Source organism: Scylla paramamosain, chromosome 4 (assembly GCF_035594125.1).
Source record: "Scylla paramamosain isolate STU-SP2022 chromosome 4, ASM3559412v1, whole genome shotgun sequence".
NCBI classification, from domain to species: domain Eukaryota; kingdom Metazoa; phylum Arthropoda; class Malacostraca; order Decapoda; family Portunidae; genus Scylla; species Scylla paramamosain.
Window position 1 is genome coordinate 24,511,382 of NC_087154.1, and position 17,009 is coordinate 24,528,390.

Below are 17,009 nucleotides of genomic sequence, written 5' to 3' on the forward strand. Positions count from 1 at the left end.
TATAATGAACACATATGGGGAAAGGGTGGACCACTAAAGCCAGAGATTCACTATATCTGAAGATCATTGATTATGATACATTTAACGAACACCATTCACTATTTACAGGAAGATGTTCAGTCATACACATCCTCTCATTTCTCTAGACTACCCAGTGCATGTTATGTTAACAGCAGTTAATAATAGTTATTTGTCTTGCATTATACAGTACAGTACTGTCCTCATTTGAACGTTAAGAAAAAGGATGTGTACATTTCAAATTGCCCATGTGTATTTACCTAGTTTACCAAGTTGTGGTTTACAGGAGAAGGAGTTTAAGCTCATATCTACTCTTATCCAGTTTTTCCTTAAAGTTATGTATAGATATTGAATTTACTACTACTTTTTGCAGCTCATTCCAGACTCCTGCAGTCCTTTGTGGGAAAATGTTCTTAATATCCCTTCTACACACACTCTTCTTCACCTTCTTCTCATGCCCTCTTGTGCTTCTAAAGTCTCTCACCACCAAATCACTCTGGTCCAATTTTTCATACCCCAACAAAATCCAATATAAGGCAATTAGGTCACCCCTCTCTCTCTCTCTCTCTCTCTCTCTCTCTCTCTCTCTCTCTCTCTCTCTCTCTCTCTCTCTCTCTTCCAAGGTGAGCAGGTTTAGTTTCTTTAGTCTCTCTTCATACGATAAGTCTGATAGGGTCAGAGGCAATTTTGTATTCTCTCTATTTTATTTTATTTTTTTTAATGTTCCTTTTAGTGCTGGTAGACCATATCACTGCCACATATTCCAAATGAGGTTTTATCATTGTCACAATTAAATTCCTATCATCTCTTAATCCAGATAGTTGAATGCTGCTCTTATGTTTCTCACCAGATTATATGTTTCCCCTTTCTTCCTTCTTACACGTACCTCTGGGGACAGCTCATCAGTGCTAGTAATTCCAAGGTCTTTCTCTTCATTCTTCACTTTTATTTCCTTATTACCTTATTTAGAACTCAAGACTGGCCTCACACAACTATGCCCAAACCTCAACATTCCACATTTTTTTTATGTTAAACTACATTTTCCAAGTGCCACTCCAATCCCAAATCACAATCAGATCTTCCTGTAGGGCTTCACAATCCTCTATCCTCTCCACTTTTCTCATCAATTCTGCATCATCAGCAAATAGACTCCTATTCACCCCTTCCATCACATCATTCACACAGATAGCAAACATAACCGACCCCTGCAGGACACCACTAATTACCTTTCTCCATGATGATTTCCTATCTTTAACCACTGTTCTCATTTCCCTTCCTCTCAGAAAGTCACTGATCCAATGTAGAAGTGCTCCTCTCAACCCACTAAACATTTCTAATTTCCACAGCAGTATCTTGTGGGGCACCTTGACAAACACTTTCTTTAAGTCCAAATAAACACAATCTGCCCATCACTCTCTTTCTTGTACTATACCTATGACTCTGGAGTAAAAACACCTTAAATATGTTGTACACAACCTTCCTTTTCTGAATCTGAATTGTATCTTTGCTTCACAATTCTTTCATACATTTTTGCCACTATGCTTGTTTGTGATACCAGTTTATAATTAGATGGTTCTTCTTTGCTTCCATTCTTATATATGGGGACTATATCTGCTTTTTTCCAATTTTTGGGAACCACTCCTTCCCTTAATGAAGTTATGATGAGTTTATAAACCTTGTGCGCAAGTTGATCTCTGCATTCCTTCAGCACCAAATTAGATACTCCATCAGCTCCCTGTGCCTTCTTCACATCCAAGTCTTCCATCATTATTCTTACCTCATCCACTGTTATCTCAATCTCACTCAATTGTTCTACTCTCATATGTCATCACCAGACTATCAAGTTGTTGTGATGGGTGGTGGCATTGGTAGCACTGTGCCACCAGGTAGTGAAAATAGGCACTGGCAATGCTGCAAGAGCTGCTAGCAGAGGCAGCTTGGAGAAACTGGAAGTGGCATGGATAATGATTGGTCAGGAGAGCAGCAGCATGCTGGCCAATCGCAGAGGGATCAACATTATATAAGGAGCTGTGGCAGCCACCAAAAGAGAGAGAGCGCCAATTTTCTGCCTACACAACACTTGTGCTGACAGTCTGCAGTGTGCTCCCCTTGTGTGACATTACAACACTAGTCACCTGCCACTGCCACGACGTGACTGCGCTCCAGGGCTGTAGTGTAGATTTATCTGCTATACTGTGTTAGCTCATCTATCATGCCAATATTCAAGTCCACTCTGCACTACTATCTTAGCAGTATGTTTCAGTAATGAGATTAGTAGCTTATAGGTAAAAGATTTAGGCCAAGATACAATTTTCAAACATGACCATCCAAATTGCTTAGGGTAGCAGGTGAGCCTGTGGATGCTGACATTCTTATCCCTTTAGTCCAAAGCTACAATGCCATTACTTAAGACACAGCCTTGCAATTAAGCCTGCATGGTAATAATTAAGCAAACATGCAATAACTGGGTTTTCTCTGTGATTTATATAACAATGAGTAATGTGTCAAGAATTAATTAATTAGATTACATGAGGCAAATACAGTATTTACATTCCTGCTATTAATTAATGGATGACATCATGACTTGTGTTGTTAAAGGATATACATAAATGAGCTTCAGGAGATTATTTTAGTTATACAAAAATACAATAGGGCTGAAGATGAATATGAAGACAACAAAAGTGTTCAGCAGCTTTATACCAAAGAAATTAGAATTGAGAATGAGGTCATAGAATGTGTTAGGAATATATATATATATATATATATATATATATATATATATATATATATATATATATATATATATATATATATATATATATATATATAGTATTTATGTACAAAAAAAATAGTTTGAGCCCATGATATGAAAATAAATCAACAGATGGATAGGAATAGGATGGAATGCCTTTGGGAAACCAAGCAATGTAATGAAGAGTAATCTTCCACTCTCAATAAAAAAGAAAAGTATATAGGTAATCAGTGCATTTTATCAACCTTAACATACAGCTCAGAGAACTTGGGACCTCATTAAAGCCTATTACTGTACAACCAATAGATTATTTGTTAAACAGTTATGAAACTATGGAAGTAAACCATAGAAAGAGATGAGATGTGAGGTAGGTGTCTTAAAAATCACTTACATGGGTAGGCAGAGGAAGTAATTATAGTGTCTATGGAGGAATGAAGAACCGTACAGGTTTGCTAAAATCAAGGGGACTTGATCTTTGTATCATAGTATAGAGTCCTTGCTAACAATACTATCAGTGGCTTTGCCATAAAATGTAGCACAACAGAATGGAGAGGATGTTATGGAATTTTTCATTTAAGAGAGGCATGTAGAGATTAAATGGGGTGATGGTACCTTGCTTTGATTACTCAAATATTACACTCAGTTGTATCAAACTTTTAACATAATTCATAAATATATAATTTCTGCAGCCAAATCTTAAACAGTGAAGCTAGTGGGCATGATAACTCAAGAAAAATTAGTTCTCAAATGGTATGGGCAATGGTAAACTTATGTGAGTGCGTGAGCAAAAAATTAACATTGAGTGGATCATCCTCTTAGTATACAGAATATTTGATTCTACTAAAGTACTTACACACAAACACACAGAGACATCATCTCTATCCCCCTGGGTACACTCAGGTCACAACCAAGAAGGCATGAGTTTAAGCACACTTGTGATGGGACTAGCAAGGGAGTTCATTACCAAGTTTTATATTCACTATTCAAAATTGCAATCGGCAATTTTCTTATCAAAACAATTCAGTATTAAATCTGTATTTAGTCTGAACTGTTCATTAAGGTGTGGCCCACTGTACCTACTCTAAGAACTCACATCTAACAAGTAACAGCTGCCAAAAATACTTTCAGGATACAAATACATAAACCTGAGAAAAATTACAATGAGTAAAAAGAATTAGATATTAAGAAAAGGTGAAGAATGTTGAGTGTATCTCCAAGATGGTCAGGGATACAGGCAAGGTGCTGCACTAACTGCTCTAGGTCATGAATGATAGTAAAGTTAGAGGCTAGTTCACCAGATTGGTCAATGCAGGGAGATCAATCCCAAAGCTGGCGGTGAGCATTAAAGTCTCCAAGAACAGAGATCTCTACAAAGGGAGAGTCAGGATGTGCTTCACTTTGGAAGTTAAATAGGTGAAAAACTTTTCATAGAGGAGTTAAATGAGAGATATACAATACATATAGATTTTGTCTGGAACTGACTGATGTCTAAGCCAGATGGTTGAAAATTCTGAAGACAAGAAAGTGAGCATGAGCAAGTTGGACTGAAAGTGAGAATAAAGAATGTATGAAAGAAAAGAGAAGAGGTTGCCACCAGGAGCCTGTGGCCTCAGTAAGAAAAAGAAGATAAGGTGTAGCAAAGAAGAGGTGGTGTTTACAGATTGAACATTAGATCTAAGGTCATGAATGTCACATAAATTAATGTAGAAGCAGTTGAGGGAGGTGTTAATACTAAAAGAGTGGTCTGACCTAAAATATTACTGGTCCCCTTTCTAGTAGGGAACTCCAAGGCATGTTAATTATTGCATTCATTTTCAATTTATAATTTTGAATGAAGAGTGTGTAAGATGCATATAATATAGTGTGAGAAGAAAATTAGTTGTCTTTAGAGGGAAGGCTGTTATTTCCCTCTTGTGTTGTGAGACAAAGGAAGACATTCAGAGAGATCACAGTTGGATCAAAGGCAAGTTCACAGTACCCATCTATGCTGCTGTAATATAACCTCCCAGAGAGTAATGACCATTTCAGCTTGTGTTTATTGCTATATAAAAATACCATGGAATGGGTAACTAAGTACATGAGCTTACTTGCAGATATTGCAAAATTATTATAGAAAGTGAATAATAATGAAGATTGTGGGATACTACAAGGGGATCTAGATATGTGGAAATAGTTATTATAGATGGCAAATGGAAATTAACCTTAGAAAGTGAAAAAAAATTAAGCTTGGCAAAAGCAGCAGAAGATATATATATGTAGTTACATGATGCAAATTGAGATTATCAGCAAATAATCTAGATGAGAAAGTGATCCACACAAGGAACATTAATAACTTTAAGGAAAAGTTACATATTAAGAGATCTGGAGACATAACACTATAAGCAAAGTACTTTTCCTCTCACAAGTAACATTCTCTCTCTCTCTCTCTCTCTCTCTCTCTCTCTCTCTCTCTCTCTCTCTCTCTCTCTCTCTCTCTCTCTCTCTCATGCACCTATTAATATCCCTTCCATCATCACTTGTTTACATATCTTCCCTTTTCAAATTCATAGCCATTCCCATTTTCATTCTCAAGTACTCCATGCTGAAACCAATAATTTCACTCAGTCCTGACATATCTATTTTTCTCATTTTGCTTTGGCTTATCATTCCCTAACTTTTATTTCTTCATCCCTTTGAGTTACATATATCATTCCTAACAAGTGTTAGAAAATCCCTCTCATGAAAGTTACTTTTTGAGGACCATATATACTAGCTCACAGCATTTCCCTTTTTCCCTGAAGAAAAATATCAACACACCTGCAGGAGGAACATCAAACGATCAGTGGCATTTTGGATCTCCTGGAGCAGCTGAGTCATAGTTTGGGATGAACAGATGTGGAGGTAATTACTTAGTTCCACAATTTCAGCTGTCACATCTGTTACCTGACTCAGTTTGGTTGACATCTCATCAAAGGAGCGACAAATACTGTAAGGGAAATATAGCCATTTTAACTAGCTTAATGTTAATTTAGCAGACTACATTTTCACCAAAAAAAATTCTTTTCCACCATTTACTCTCCTTTCTCATACCATATATCTCTTCAGCACATCCCAGTACAGCACTCTTATACAGCTCCCATTCTCCTTCACATCACTCTTAACTCATTCTTTCAATGCAACTCAAGTACCTTTCAACTGCACCTGATATGCCATCACTATTCTTTTTTACCAGACTCAATCACTTTCAAAGCATCTTTATCAACTCTAACTCATCAATCTTCCATGCTCTTCATAAATACCTTCCTTCCATTAATAGTGTTTAGATATTTGTCCATCCTATTCTCTTAACATTAACATCCAGCTATCTTTCTATTACACACTGTTGGATACAATCACACAAACCACTCATGCTATCAACAATATCAACAATCCATGGTGATCATTATAGGCTGCCTAATAAGATGCCATGATGCCCTATGATATATTTTTCAGTCTCAAATTAAGAGCCAAACCATAAGTCCATCCAGTGATTCTTAACAGGTAAATCTGGGATTATTGTAATGACTTCTAAGTAAAAAAAATAAATAAATAAACAAAAATTAAAAATAAATAAAAAAAATTCATGTATTCTAATAACATGTGGTGTACTGAGCATTATGACTATCGTACATATTTATCTAAGCAACCTCATTCTCCTTTCCTCTTCAGATGAAAATTTTCAGTTCTCAAAAAACCTTGACACTATATATTATGCCACATTCTGGGGTTTGCTTATTTATTATATATATCCTATTTAAAGTTCCTACAGAAAAAGGGTAACTTACTCTTTGTCATGTTCTTTGTTGCGGAGGACAAAGTAGTCTAAGATTGATGTTGTCAGCTCCTTTACCTGTTACAAGATATAGGCTAAGTATTTCATGTAACTTACTGGAAAGAACATCAACAATTCTGTCAAAAAACAACAGCTGTAATACTATAACTAAAAATATAAATCAAAGAGTAAAAGGCTTATTGCTTCTCGTACCTGACAGTTGCATTCACAAGAAGCTCTGAGCCAAACTTCTGTGAACATATCCTTCATGGAGATCATTATCGAGTTAATTTATCGCAATAGTGATATCGAGTTATTGGTTACCTGATAATTATTTTTCCTGCTTTATCAATTCATTAGTATCACCAATACTTTTGGTTCCAAACTAGCGACAATCGATAATTTTAGTTTTTGGAACATGAGCATGTTAGCATGTTGAAATTTTTTACTTTCAAAATCAAATGTAGTTATTTTAATTTAAACAGTACTTTTCATTAGTGAAAAGACAGGACAAACAATGAATCTGAATATTTTCTAAGATTGTTCTAAGTTTTCTAAGATGAAGACTAAAGGATTTGGATTTATCAACTTTTTTATTTAAAATATCAATATCATTATCACTAGTATCAGAATTTTGGATTTATTGATTTATCAGTTATTGGGTGGTAAATTTATTGCCAGTTATCAATTATCTGTTATCACCAATAAAATTTTTTTCAAGTCTGAAGCTGACTTTGCAAGTACATACAGTACTACTATATTGAACTAGTCTTTAAAGTTTTTAATATCACCTCCTAGGTAAGGTATATAGTTAAGTGTTGATCAAGAGGGAATGACTGGTGAGAAACAGAAAGGATAGCATGAAATAGATATTTGCTGAGATATGCATATGGTAAGTTCTTGTTCAGAAAATGGGTTCCTAATGTCTAATGCCAATGATGACACTGCAATTGCCCTAGCAAAGAAAAAATTACTCTGTCAGAACTTTCAAATTAAATTAAATATCTAACAATGTCATAAAAGAGGTCCTTCTACTACACTATTATGAAGAATGAAACAACTTGAAAAATACTATTATTGTTAGAATTGGTTAGATGAAGTAAATTACCACACAAGATCATTAATGGAAATCATACATAATGCAGTAATTTAAGTAATCAAAAATTTTGAAAGAAATGCTATCATTATTACAACTCCCTCCCTTAAGTTAAATATCTGACAATGTTATTAATGAGTTTTCCACAATTCCAGTAAGTAATTGTGCTTTGTACTATAAAATGTAAAATTAAACAATATACATGCATATTAAATTTTCAGAAGAAACTATATTACCATACTTTTTGTTTATTACATACCTGTAGTGTTTTGAATGTTTATTCACTCTTACCTGTTGCTGGAGCTGGTGATTGACTTGTTGACAATTCAGGAGAATCAAGCCAAGTGGTACCATATCACGCAGCTGAACTGCTTCTCCCCCCAACTGTTGCAAATTGGCTAACTGCTTCTTGCCCTCCTATCCAACAGAAATTCAACAAAGAATTATTTTAAATAATGATGTTTATATAAATACCAACTTAATTTTTCTGGCATGTTATACACATATATACATACAACAAAGAACCAGTTTAGATTGTGATTTAAGCTTTATAATTTATTTAAATTAATTCATCATATTCAATAGTTATATTTAATATTATTTTTAAATGTGCATTTTTTATCTTTAGAATTGTTTCTCATAGCTTATTTTTCAGTGTTAATTCATGCTACAATGGTCAAAATACTCAAAAACTTAAATAATGAGGAGGCATATAATGCCTCATCGTTTTCACATTGCTATTAAATATTCTCAAATGTTTCACATGCACTACTTCCAATTGAAATATTGACTATTCATATAACAATACATTTCAAACTAATTTAGAGATAGTAGTTAAATGCTTATAAAAAAAAAAATTAGGAACTGCTGCCTTTACTGTCACTTATGGAATTCTCTCTTATATTTAAGTGTATTTGTATATTGCCTGCCAGAGGAGTATAATGTATACAAGCAAAATCTGGGCGGGAGGAAACCTAGGAAAGAGAAAAATGTTTGCAGGCTATAGAAGATAGAGATGAGGATGACATGTGGACATCATTTAACAACAGCAGCTTTATGAATGATTATCTGAAGAAGAGGATGGGAGTTAAGTGAATCAGTCTATTAACTGGAAAAGGTAGACTAGAACAAGGGGTTTGGGTAAGAACAGAGATTTTGGAGTGTGGCTGGATGAAGAAAATTAAGACATTTCAAATAAGGCAATTATCATATCACAGTATAAAAAATAACTATGAATGTTTCAATAAAATGGATTTATTATGAGAATTCAATAAAGTAATGAATGGCATTAGAAGGCAGGTTGGTAAAAATGACCAACCTTTTTGTTGTGCCATACCACAAGTCACTTCCCATCACACTATAGTAACTGAAATATCACTGGTTTATTGTTATTGTTAACACTTAACTAACATCAAAAATAATAAATCTTTGTACTGTATATACCAGACTATAAGGTGACCCCCAATTTCCGAGGGAAAAAATTTTGTTTTGAGCCATTATTGCTATATTAGACGACCCCCCACTCCCACCTAAATGGTGTAGGGTGCTTTTGCTTACATAGTTGGCTGAAGGATAATGGATTGCATCATACACTGGTTTACTGCTGCCCCAACAATAGTAGCTCAAGATGTAAGAAGTTAAAGGAATTAAAAAACTACATATGGTACGTATATTACTTTTACTAAATAATACTCTGAATTTTTAAACATAAAGAAACATTATACTAAACACCAGTACTGCCATGCCGAGACGACTAATACCTTGTTCCAACAATTGTCTCAGACATTTGAAATATACATATTTAATTAAAAACTTTCAAAATCATCATCTGATACAGCAAGCATGTCAAATATATCTTGAGATACTACATTATCAGCTTCGTGATTTCTGTGAATAAGCAACTGGCTTCTAATTTGGCAGGGTGTGCGCCTGCTGGCCTGCCCGTGACGGTGTCAGTAAACATTCAACACCCATAGAGTTAGGGTGGGCCTGTGTGTGTGTGTGTGTGTGTGTGTGTGTGTGTGTGTGTGTGTGTGTGTGTGTGTCTATATATATATATATATATATATATATATATATATATATATATATATATATATATATATATATATATATATATATATATATATATATATATATAAAGCATACACGTGTGTGACTGCAGAATGAATTCCAAGGTACAGTGGCGTTGAATATTCATCACGGAGTTATAGGTTTGTGTTTTATTCTCGACGTGATAGGTTTGTGTTTTATTCTCGATGTATAAGCCGACCCTTAGATTTAGAAGCCTTAAATTTGGTAAAAAAATCTTGTCTTATAGTCCGGTATATACGGTATCTGATAAGTATGCAATAATGTCAATCCATGAAAATTTATTTACAGATCTCAGTGTGGTAGTGGTTAGTTCCTCCTCTGCCATGTCATTTTTATGGTAAATTTCAAGTTATTTTTAGCTGAAAATTATTTTTAGTTCTGGTAATTCATTAAGGTCAAGTATTCATAAGAATTTTACATAGTAATTATTTTGGGAGAACTGCAGTTATTCAATTTTGCAATGTATAGTCACATCTATCAGTGCATATAGTGAAATTATTGAGATTTCAGTCAATATTGTTTAAGATGCTAGTTGAAACAAATAGAGTAAACATTTCAATGAGATGAAATACAAATTACTTTCGTAGAAATCTAAAAGTCATCTTAATATTTGTATTGCTTTGAGAAACAACTCAATAGTACTTTGGAGGGATAACAGAAGCCAAGTATCTTTTATCAATTCTCCACAGTACTGTCAATATAAGCAATTCTAGAAATTACTGTCATATTTAAAATATATCAATAATACTGTTTAGAAAATTATTAAAAGTATGCTGTCTTAAAAGCATTTAGGTATTGTGCAAATTAGCAATTATTTATTTATATGCAGTATTTACAAATTTAATAATTTAGGCAGTGTATTATTTAAAAGTTGGAAATACTGGTTAACATGCTGTCACAGGAGCATTTAATACCATGCTGATTTATAAAACAATAAGTAGAAATTCTATTTACATATGATTATTTAAGATAGGTCATGTTAACTCTAATAAGGTACACATTAGACATACATATATGAATATAACTGAACATTAAATAAACAAAAAAAACACTGATATGATAAACAAAATTAAATTTAAGTATTCCATAACTGTTCATGTGTATGTAGAAATTTTTGCACTTGACTGGTGTATATAGTAAAATCATAGACACTCATGATTTACTCTGTAAACATATTAAAGTATCACATGCAAATTAAGTAAACAGCTGTGAATAAAGCATAGCAAAACACTTTGGCAAATATTATATTATACTCTAAAAGTATACTTTTTTTTTTTTACATGGACATATATTCATAAGTTTCAGGCACCTAATAAAATGAAGAAATATCATCAAATAAGAAAATACACTAACATTCAATATACTCAGATCATCCAGTCATGCATCAATCTGTCCACTCACATAAAGATATATATTGTCAAAGAATTGGTAATGATGTTACACTGTGCACTTAATTATATATACATAACTAGTTTTGTAAACAGCAGTATGAATGCATGAATGCCTGCAACTAGGCAGTCAAATGGGTGAGGAAGGATATGGCTGAACCCTGCATGATCATGCCATTCTATGTTACACACCTTAGAACTTTCCATAGATAGTTCACTGCCATTAATAAGTAGTCAATATCATTAACAACAAACTACTTGGGTGTCTTTAATAATTCCTCTCTGTAATACATTCATATTAATGTATTTGTGTAATATATATATATATATATATATATATATATATATATATATATATATATATATATATATATATATATATATATATATATATTGCAGTAGTGCTGTTATAGTTTATTTGTTTGCACTTCTTGCTTCTCAGTAATTTTGGCAAAATCCCTCTGTGGCATCCTCCTGCATGCTTTCCTCCTCAGCTAGTTGAGTTTCAGTAGCCTCATGCCCAGACTTGGCTGTGCGCTCTCTGTACCTCCACAGTATTTTTATAAAATACAGCAACCCACTACATTAGTGTTTCTCTGGCATCCACTGCAGCACCCTGACCACACAGTGTCTATCTCAACAACCACTTCAAACTACAAACAAACAAGAAGCCATCTTGTACATATGGTGGCTGCATGAGATGGAGACAGCATGGTATTCCAGCATTGTCTGCTACTCTGCCTGATATCCAAGTCCTCCACATCCATGCACCATTCCAGCTGCCAGCTACCTCACCACTCCAGTTTCTGTTGCTGCCTTGGCCTTTCTTCTTCTGGGCCATCCGCTAACTGCTAAACTACAACGTCTACAGTGCCTTCTTCAGCTGCTTCAGGGCCTCTCTAAAGCTTTCTCCTGCTTGCCTGCCCATCAGCCTGTGCTCCTGCATGACTCTTCAAGCCATCAAGTCTTCATTTCAAGACTGACATATCTCTACTGCTATAGCTGCTGTTCTTGTCGTTTCAAGACTGGACTCTTCAAGCCGTCAGTCTGCATCCAGACTGACATATCTCAACTGCCATTGCTGCTGTTCCCATCGCTTCAAGACTTGAGACTTCTCAGCCATCAGTTTTCACTTCAATACTGCATCTCAACTGCTATAGTGCTGCTGTTCCCATTACTTAAAGACTTAGGACTTCTCAGCCATCAGTCTTTGCTTCAATACTGCATCTCAACTGCTATAGTGCTGCTGTTCCCATCACTTCAAGAATAAGGACTTCTCAGCCATCAGTCTTTGCTGCAATACTATATCTTGACTGCTACAGTGCTGTTGTTCCCATCGCCTCAAGACTTTAGACTTCTCAGCCATCAGTCTTTGCATTATCACCATGTGCATTACTAGTGTATTGCCAGTTGAAAGTTATTTTACAATTTATTTGGCATAGAAATGCCATATCCTCTTTGTTTAATGTACCCAGTGATGTCAGCATTTTTCCTGGCCTGTGATTTGCTGTTGTGATGTCACAACCTGTGCGTGCCTTATGAGTGGCCAGTGCTTACAGCACATATATTTCAGTCTCAGTGACTGGCTCCCGTGCAGTAGTGTTTTACACCAAAGTGCGAGTGTCCCTAGCTCAGCGCCCAAATGGCTGAACTGTGGTATGATGTCACTGTTTATGTTACTGCCTTGTGTGACTTACACTGATAAGTGCACTTTTTACATTTATACACATACTATTTCATGTTTTTTTCTTAATAATTGTGTCTTCTGTTCAGACAGTACACACAAACATATACATTTATTTATTGTTTGTGATCAGCGTGCCACCCCAAATGTCCCCACGTCATGTTTGTGTTGCAAGGCTGAGCAATATAATAGTGCTGTTATTATTTATAGTTTATCTGTTAGCCCTTCTTGCCTCTCAGTCATTTTGACAGGATCCCTCTGTGGCGTCCCCCCGCTTGCTTTCCTCCTCAGCCAGTTGAGTCTCAGGTAGCCTCAGGGCTGGACATGGCTGTGCACTCTCTGTACCTCTACCATATTTTAACAATACATGGCAGTCTACTGCATCAGTATTTCTCTGGCACCCTCTGCAGTGTCCTGAGCACACCATGGGCAACCCTGTACTGACTATAACCAACAAGCAAATTAAACATAGAAGAATACTGCTATTTTGTAAAATATTTTGGGTGTACATGTCTAGGTAATATAATAAAGTAAAATATTACTGTACAGTAGTGATAAAGATACTGTATACATAATAATAAAACAAAACAAATCACATTAATAGACTGCACAAATACTGTACTACTCTACTGTAAGTGGAGGTGAACTTTACCATTTTTTACCATTATAAAGTTTCTTTATTATAGCCACCTTATTTTTCAGTGAGATGGCTTGACACTTCTTAGCACTGCCAGTACTATCACTAGCCTTATGCTTATCACCAACCATGATTAATTATCAGAAAGTTGGAAAAGATGCAAAAAAAAAAACTTGGAGCATAACAAAATGGATCTTAGCAGATTAAGAGTTGAGTGTAAACAACATGGCACCTCTCTCCTTCACTACATTGTTGCCCAGAGTGAGTAACAGCCAAAGTGGCACTAGGCAGAAGGGGTATGGCAAATCTGAACCTGCTGTAGAGTAACAGATAGAACCTAGACTTGTAGGGATTCTTGTTCACATCTCCAGATCTTCATAACTCGCATGTTTTAGGTAGGGGAAAGTCTGTATACATAGGTTGACCATCAACACTCTGACATCCTTGGTTCTAAAATCATCCCAACTTAGCCATGGAACATAGGAGTAGCAGAGATGAAATGGCTGAATGTAATGAAAAGTGTTTCAATTTTTTTTTTTTTTTATGCACAAGGAATACTGGCCAAGGGCAACAATAATTTATAAAAGAAAAAGACCCACTAAGGTGCCAGTCCCTTAAGCAAAAAAAAAAGTTAAAAGTTATATCCAAAGTTGAAGAATTATCTTGAGATCTTCCTCTTGGGAAAATTTGTCATAGGAAGGATATAGAAGCAGGCAGGGATTATGAATACTGCTTGGGTTTTGCATTAGAGAGGTAGACAAAATAGGGGTGAAAGAAAGTAGTCTTGTGCAGCAAGACCATGGGAGAAGGGCAGGCATGCACTTAGCAAGATCAGAAGAACAGTTAGCATGAAGATACCATGAGACAAAAGCAAGACATGCAACACTGCAGCAAAGAGAAAGGAACTGAAGGCAGTCAGATAGAGGAGAGTAGGTGAGATGAAATTCTTTTGATTCCACCCTGTTCTGCAGAGCAGTATGAGTGGAAACCTCCCATATATGTGTGGAGTAACATGGAGGGACTGAATAAGAAATAAAGATGTAAGAATAACTGGTGTTTTGAGAGTTAGGTGAACACAAATCAGCATATTAAGATGGTTTGAACATGTGGAGAGAATAGAGGACAGAAAATTACACAGTAATAGATAGATAGATTTCCATAATGAAAGCTTAAGGGAAAGATCATACCTGGAAGAGAAGCACTATTAAATGAGAGGGATATAAATGAGAGGGATGACTGTGCAACAAGCAAAAATGATTGTGTGTGACGGAAGTGAATGGAGAGTGACAGTGCTAAGTGCATAAAAATAACATGGTCTCATGACCCCCAGGAGAACATGTGGGTGAATATGGCAGGATCCATTGGCATATGGACCCAGTTGGAGTTAAAATACCATTCATCTGGTGTGGTCTAAGAATTGTAGCAGGTGCGCAGGGTAGGGAGCAGTCTCATAATGAAGGGGCAAGGATATACCAGTGTATGCTGTAGGGTACTGCTGTGGAAGTATGCAGCCACCCGTGCAACACCTAAGCTCCTGGGATATAGTAGGGTGGTACATGAGACTATCCCTTTCCACCAGGGACCAACAGGGCTAAGTGTATGAATGATGTGTCTGTGAGTGTATGGTCATTTCCCTGAGAAACCCAATGCGAGATTCTAGGCTTGATATATAAATAGATACAGTGGAACCTTGGTTACTAAACATCTCCCTTTCCAAATAGCTCAGTTTTCAAACAAAAATTTTAACCCATAATTGCTGCAGTTTCCATACCATAATTCAGTTTTCTAACATACTTGATTTCAAATACTACAAAGTATAGAAATAGCTGCCACTTATTACTAATTTACAGTTTCTATAAATATTTTCATTTTTATATATTTGGAGGAGAGACATAAAGGATAAGACAGTAATTCAATCTTTGAAACAAGTTAAATGTGTGTGAGAACAGATTTATGTATTTTACATTGATTCCTATGGGGAAAATAGTTTTGGTTTTTGAACATTTCGGATTTCGAATGACATTCAGGAATGAATTAAGTTCGAAAACCAAGGTTCCATTGTATTTACAAATTAATTTTCTGAGCTCATAACCCTATTTATACTATAATGGCCACTAGTTTTTCAGAGAATGGGTTCATAGGTGTAAATACATGTATAAATTCTTCACTTATATAAAATATAAACATACACACTACATATACTACATTATACCACCAGAGGCCAACACAACTATGAGTGTGAATGGTGTGAATGTGTGGTACTTTGTTAGGGCCAACCCATGTGGGATTGCCAGCATGGTATAAAGATAGACAGATTTACATATTAATTTTCTTCTTAACTTATAACTCTGTTTATACAGAATACAGGTCCGTAAGTAAATATATAAATTCTTCACTTATATATATATATATATATATATATATATATATATATATATATATATATATATATATATATATATATATATATATATATATATATATATATATAAATAAAAAAAACATGCACACTACATATACAAGTTGTTCTTTTTTACACAAAGATATAAAAAGCAAGATACTGCACAACTCTGGCTAGTCTCACAGGCCATACAACAGAATGAAGCACATATTGTACTCATTGGACAGTGGTTATGATGTAAAAATCAGGACTGCAATATCACCTCCAACATAGATGTTCTGTGAGCATTGACTTCCTTCCTCACATCAGAGTCCAGATTAACCTGAGGGAAACATCTTCTGACTTACCTAAGCATACAACTCTCATTTAGCCATAAGGTGAGAGACCAAAAAATAGCTTGAAAAAAACTTACCATATTGACATGTTCTTTTTCAAATGCAACTGAAACTAATGAAAGGTTAATCCATCAATAAATATTCTAATTAAGAAAGCAATGAGCAAAGTTGATAGTTAAATGACTTGAATCAATGAACTACATATTCACCTGCTATGGGTAGTGTTGGTGGTGGTGGTGGTGGTGGTAGTGGTGGTGGTGAATGTGATAATAATGATTATATGGCAATCAGGTGATATATACAGCCAAAGTTATTTTTTTCTTATAAAGAAACACAAGATGGCTAAGGACATACAAGGAACTGTAAATGAGGGGTGGCACTTTTAAAGGATGATATCAAAAAGTTCCAGGATGAGACCTTTATACAAAGAAGTACTTATTTGATTTTAGTTACAGCACCATTCTTCAAAATAGTCCCTCTGACAAGTATACAGCACTCCCATTGCTGTTTTCAATGATGAAACAGATTTTGGAAGTTTTGTTCTCAAAGTGTGTCAGGCACCTGCAATTCATTTTGAATTTCCTCCACATTGTCAAAATGGTGCCCCTTTAACTGGAACCTCATTTTCAGGAAGAGGAAGAAGTCACAATATACCAACTTTGGGGAGTACAGTGGGTACTGAAGGGTAATCATGCTATCAAGGTCATGAAATTCATGTGTTTTATGAGCTTGAAACATCCATCTGGCCTTGTGCCATGTTTCAAGATATTTCTGACAAATGTTCTCTCTCAGATGCCTCAAAACTTTGCAATAG

General features: G+C 35.2%; 1 protein-coding gene across 4 annotated transcripts in view; it reads right to left on the reverse strand.

The window, feature by feature from the left end:
* The window catches only part of LOC135099898 (dynein axonemal heavy chain 3-like), a 430,253-nt gene that overhangs the window by 334,765 nt on the left and 78,479 nt on the right, over window positions 1-17,009 (reverse strand). For all 4 annotated transcript variants that reach the window (XM_064002569.1, XM_064002565.1, XM_064002567.1 and 1 more), the window contains exons 14-16: window positions 7,948-8,073; window positions 6,574-6,638; window positions 5,567-5,735 (exon numbers count right to left, since the gene is read on the reverse strand). In XM_064002569.1, the coding sequence (XP_063858639.1) occupies window positions 5,567-5,735; window positions 6,574-6,638; window positions 7,948-8,073 (360 nt within the window). The remainder of the gene's footprint in view (window positions 1-5,566; window positions 5,736-6,573; window positions 6,639-7,947; window positions 8,074-17,009) is intronic.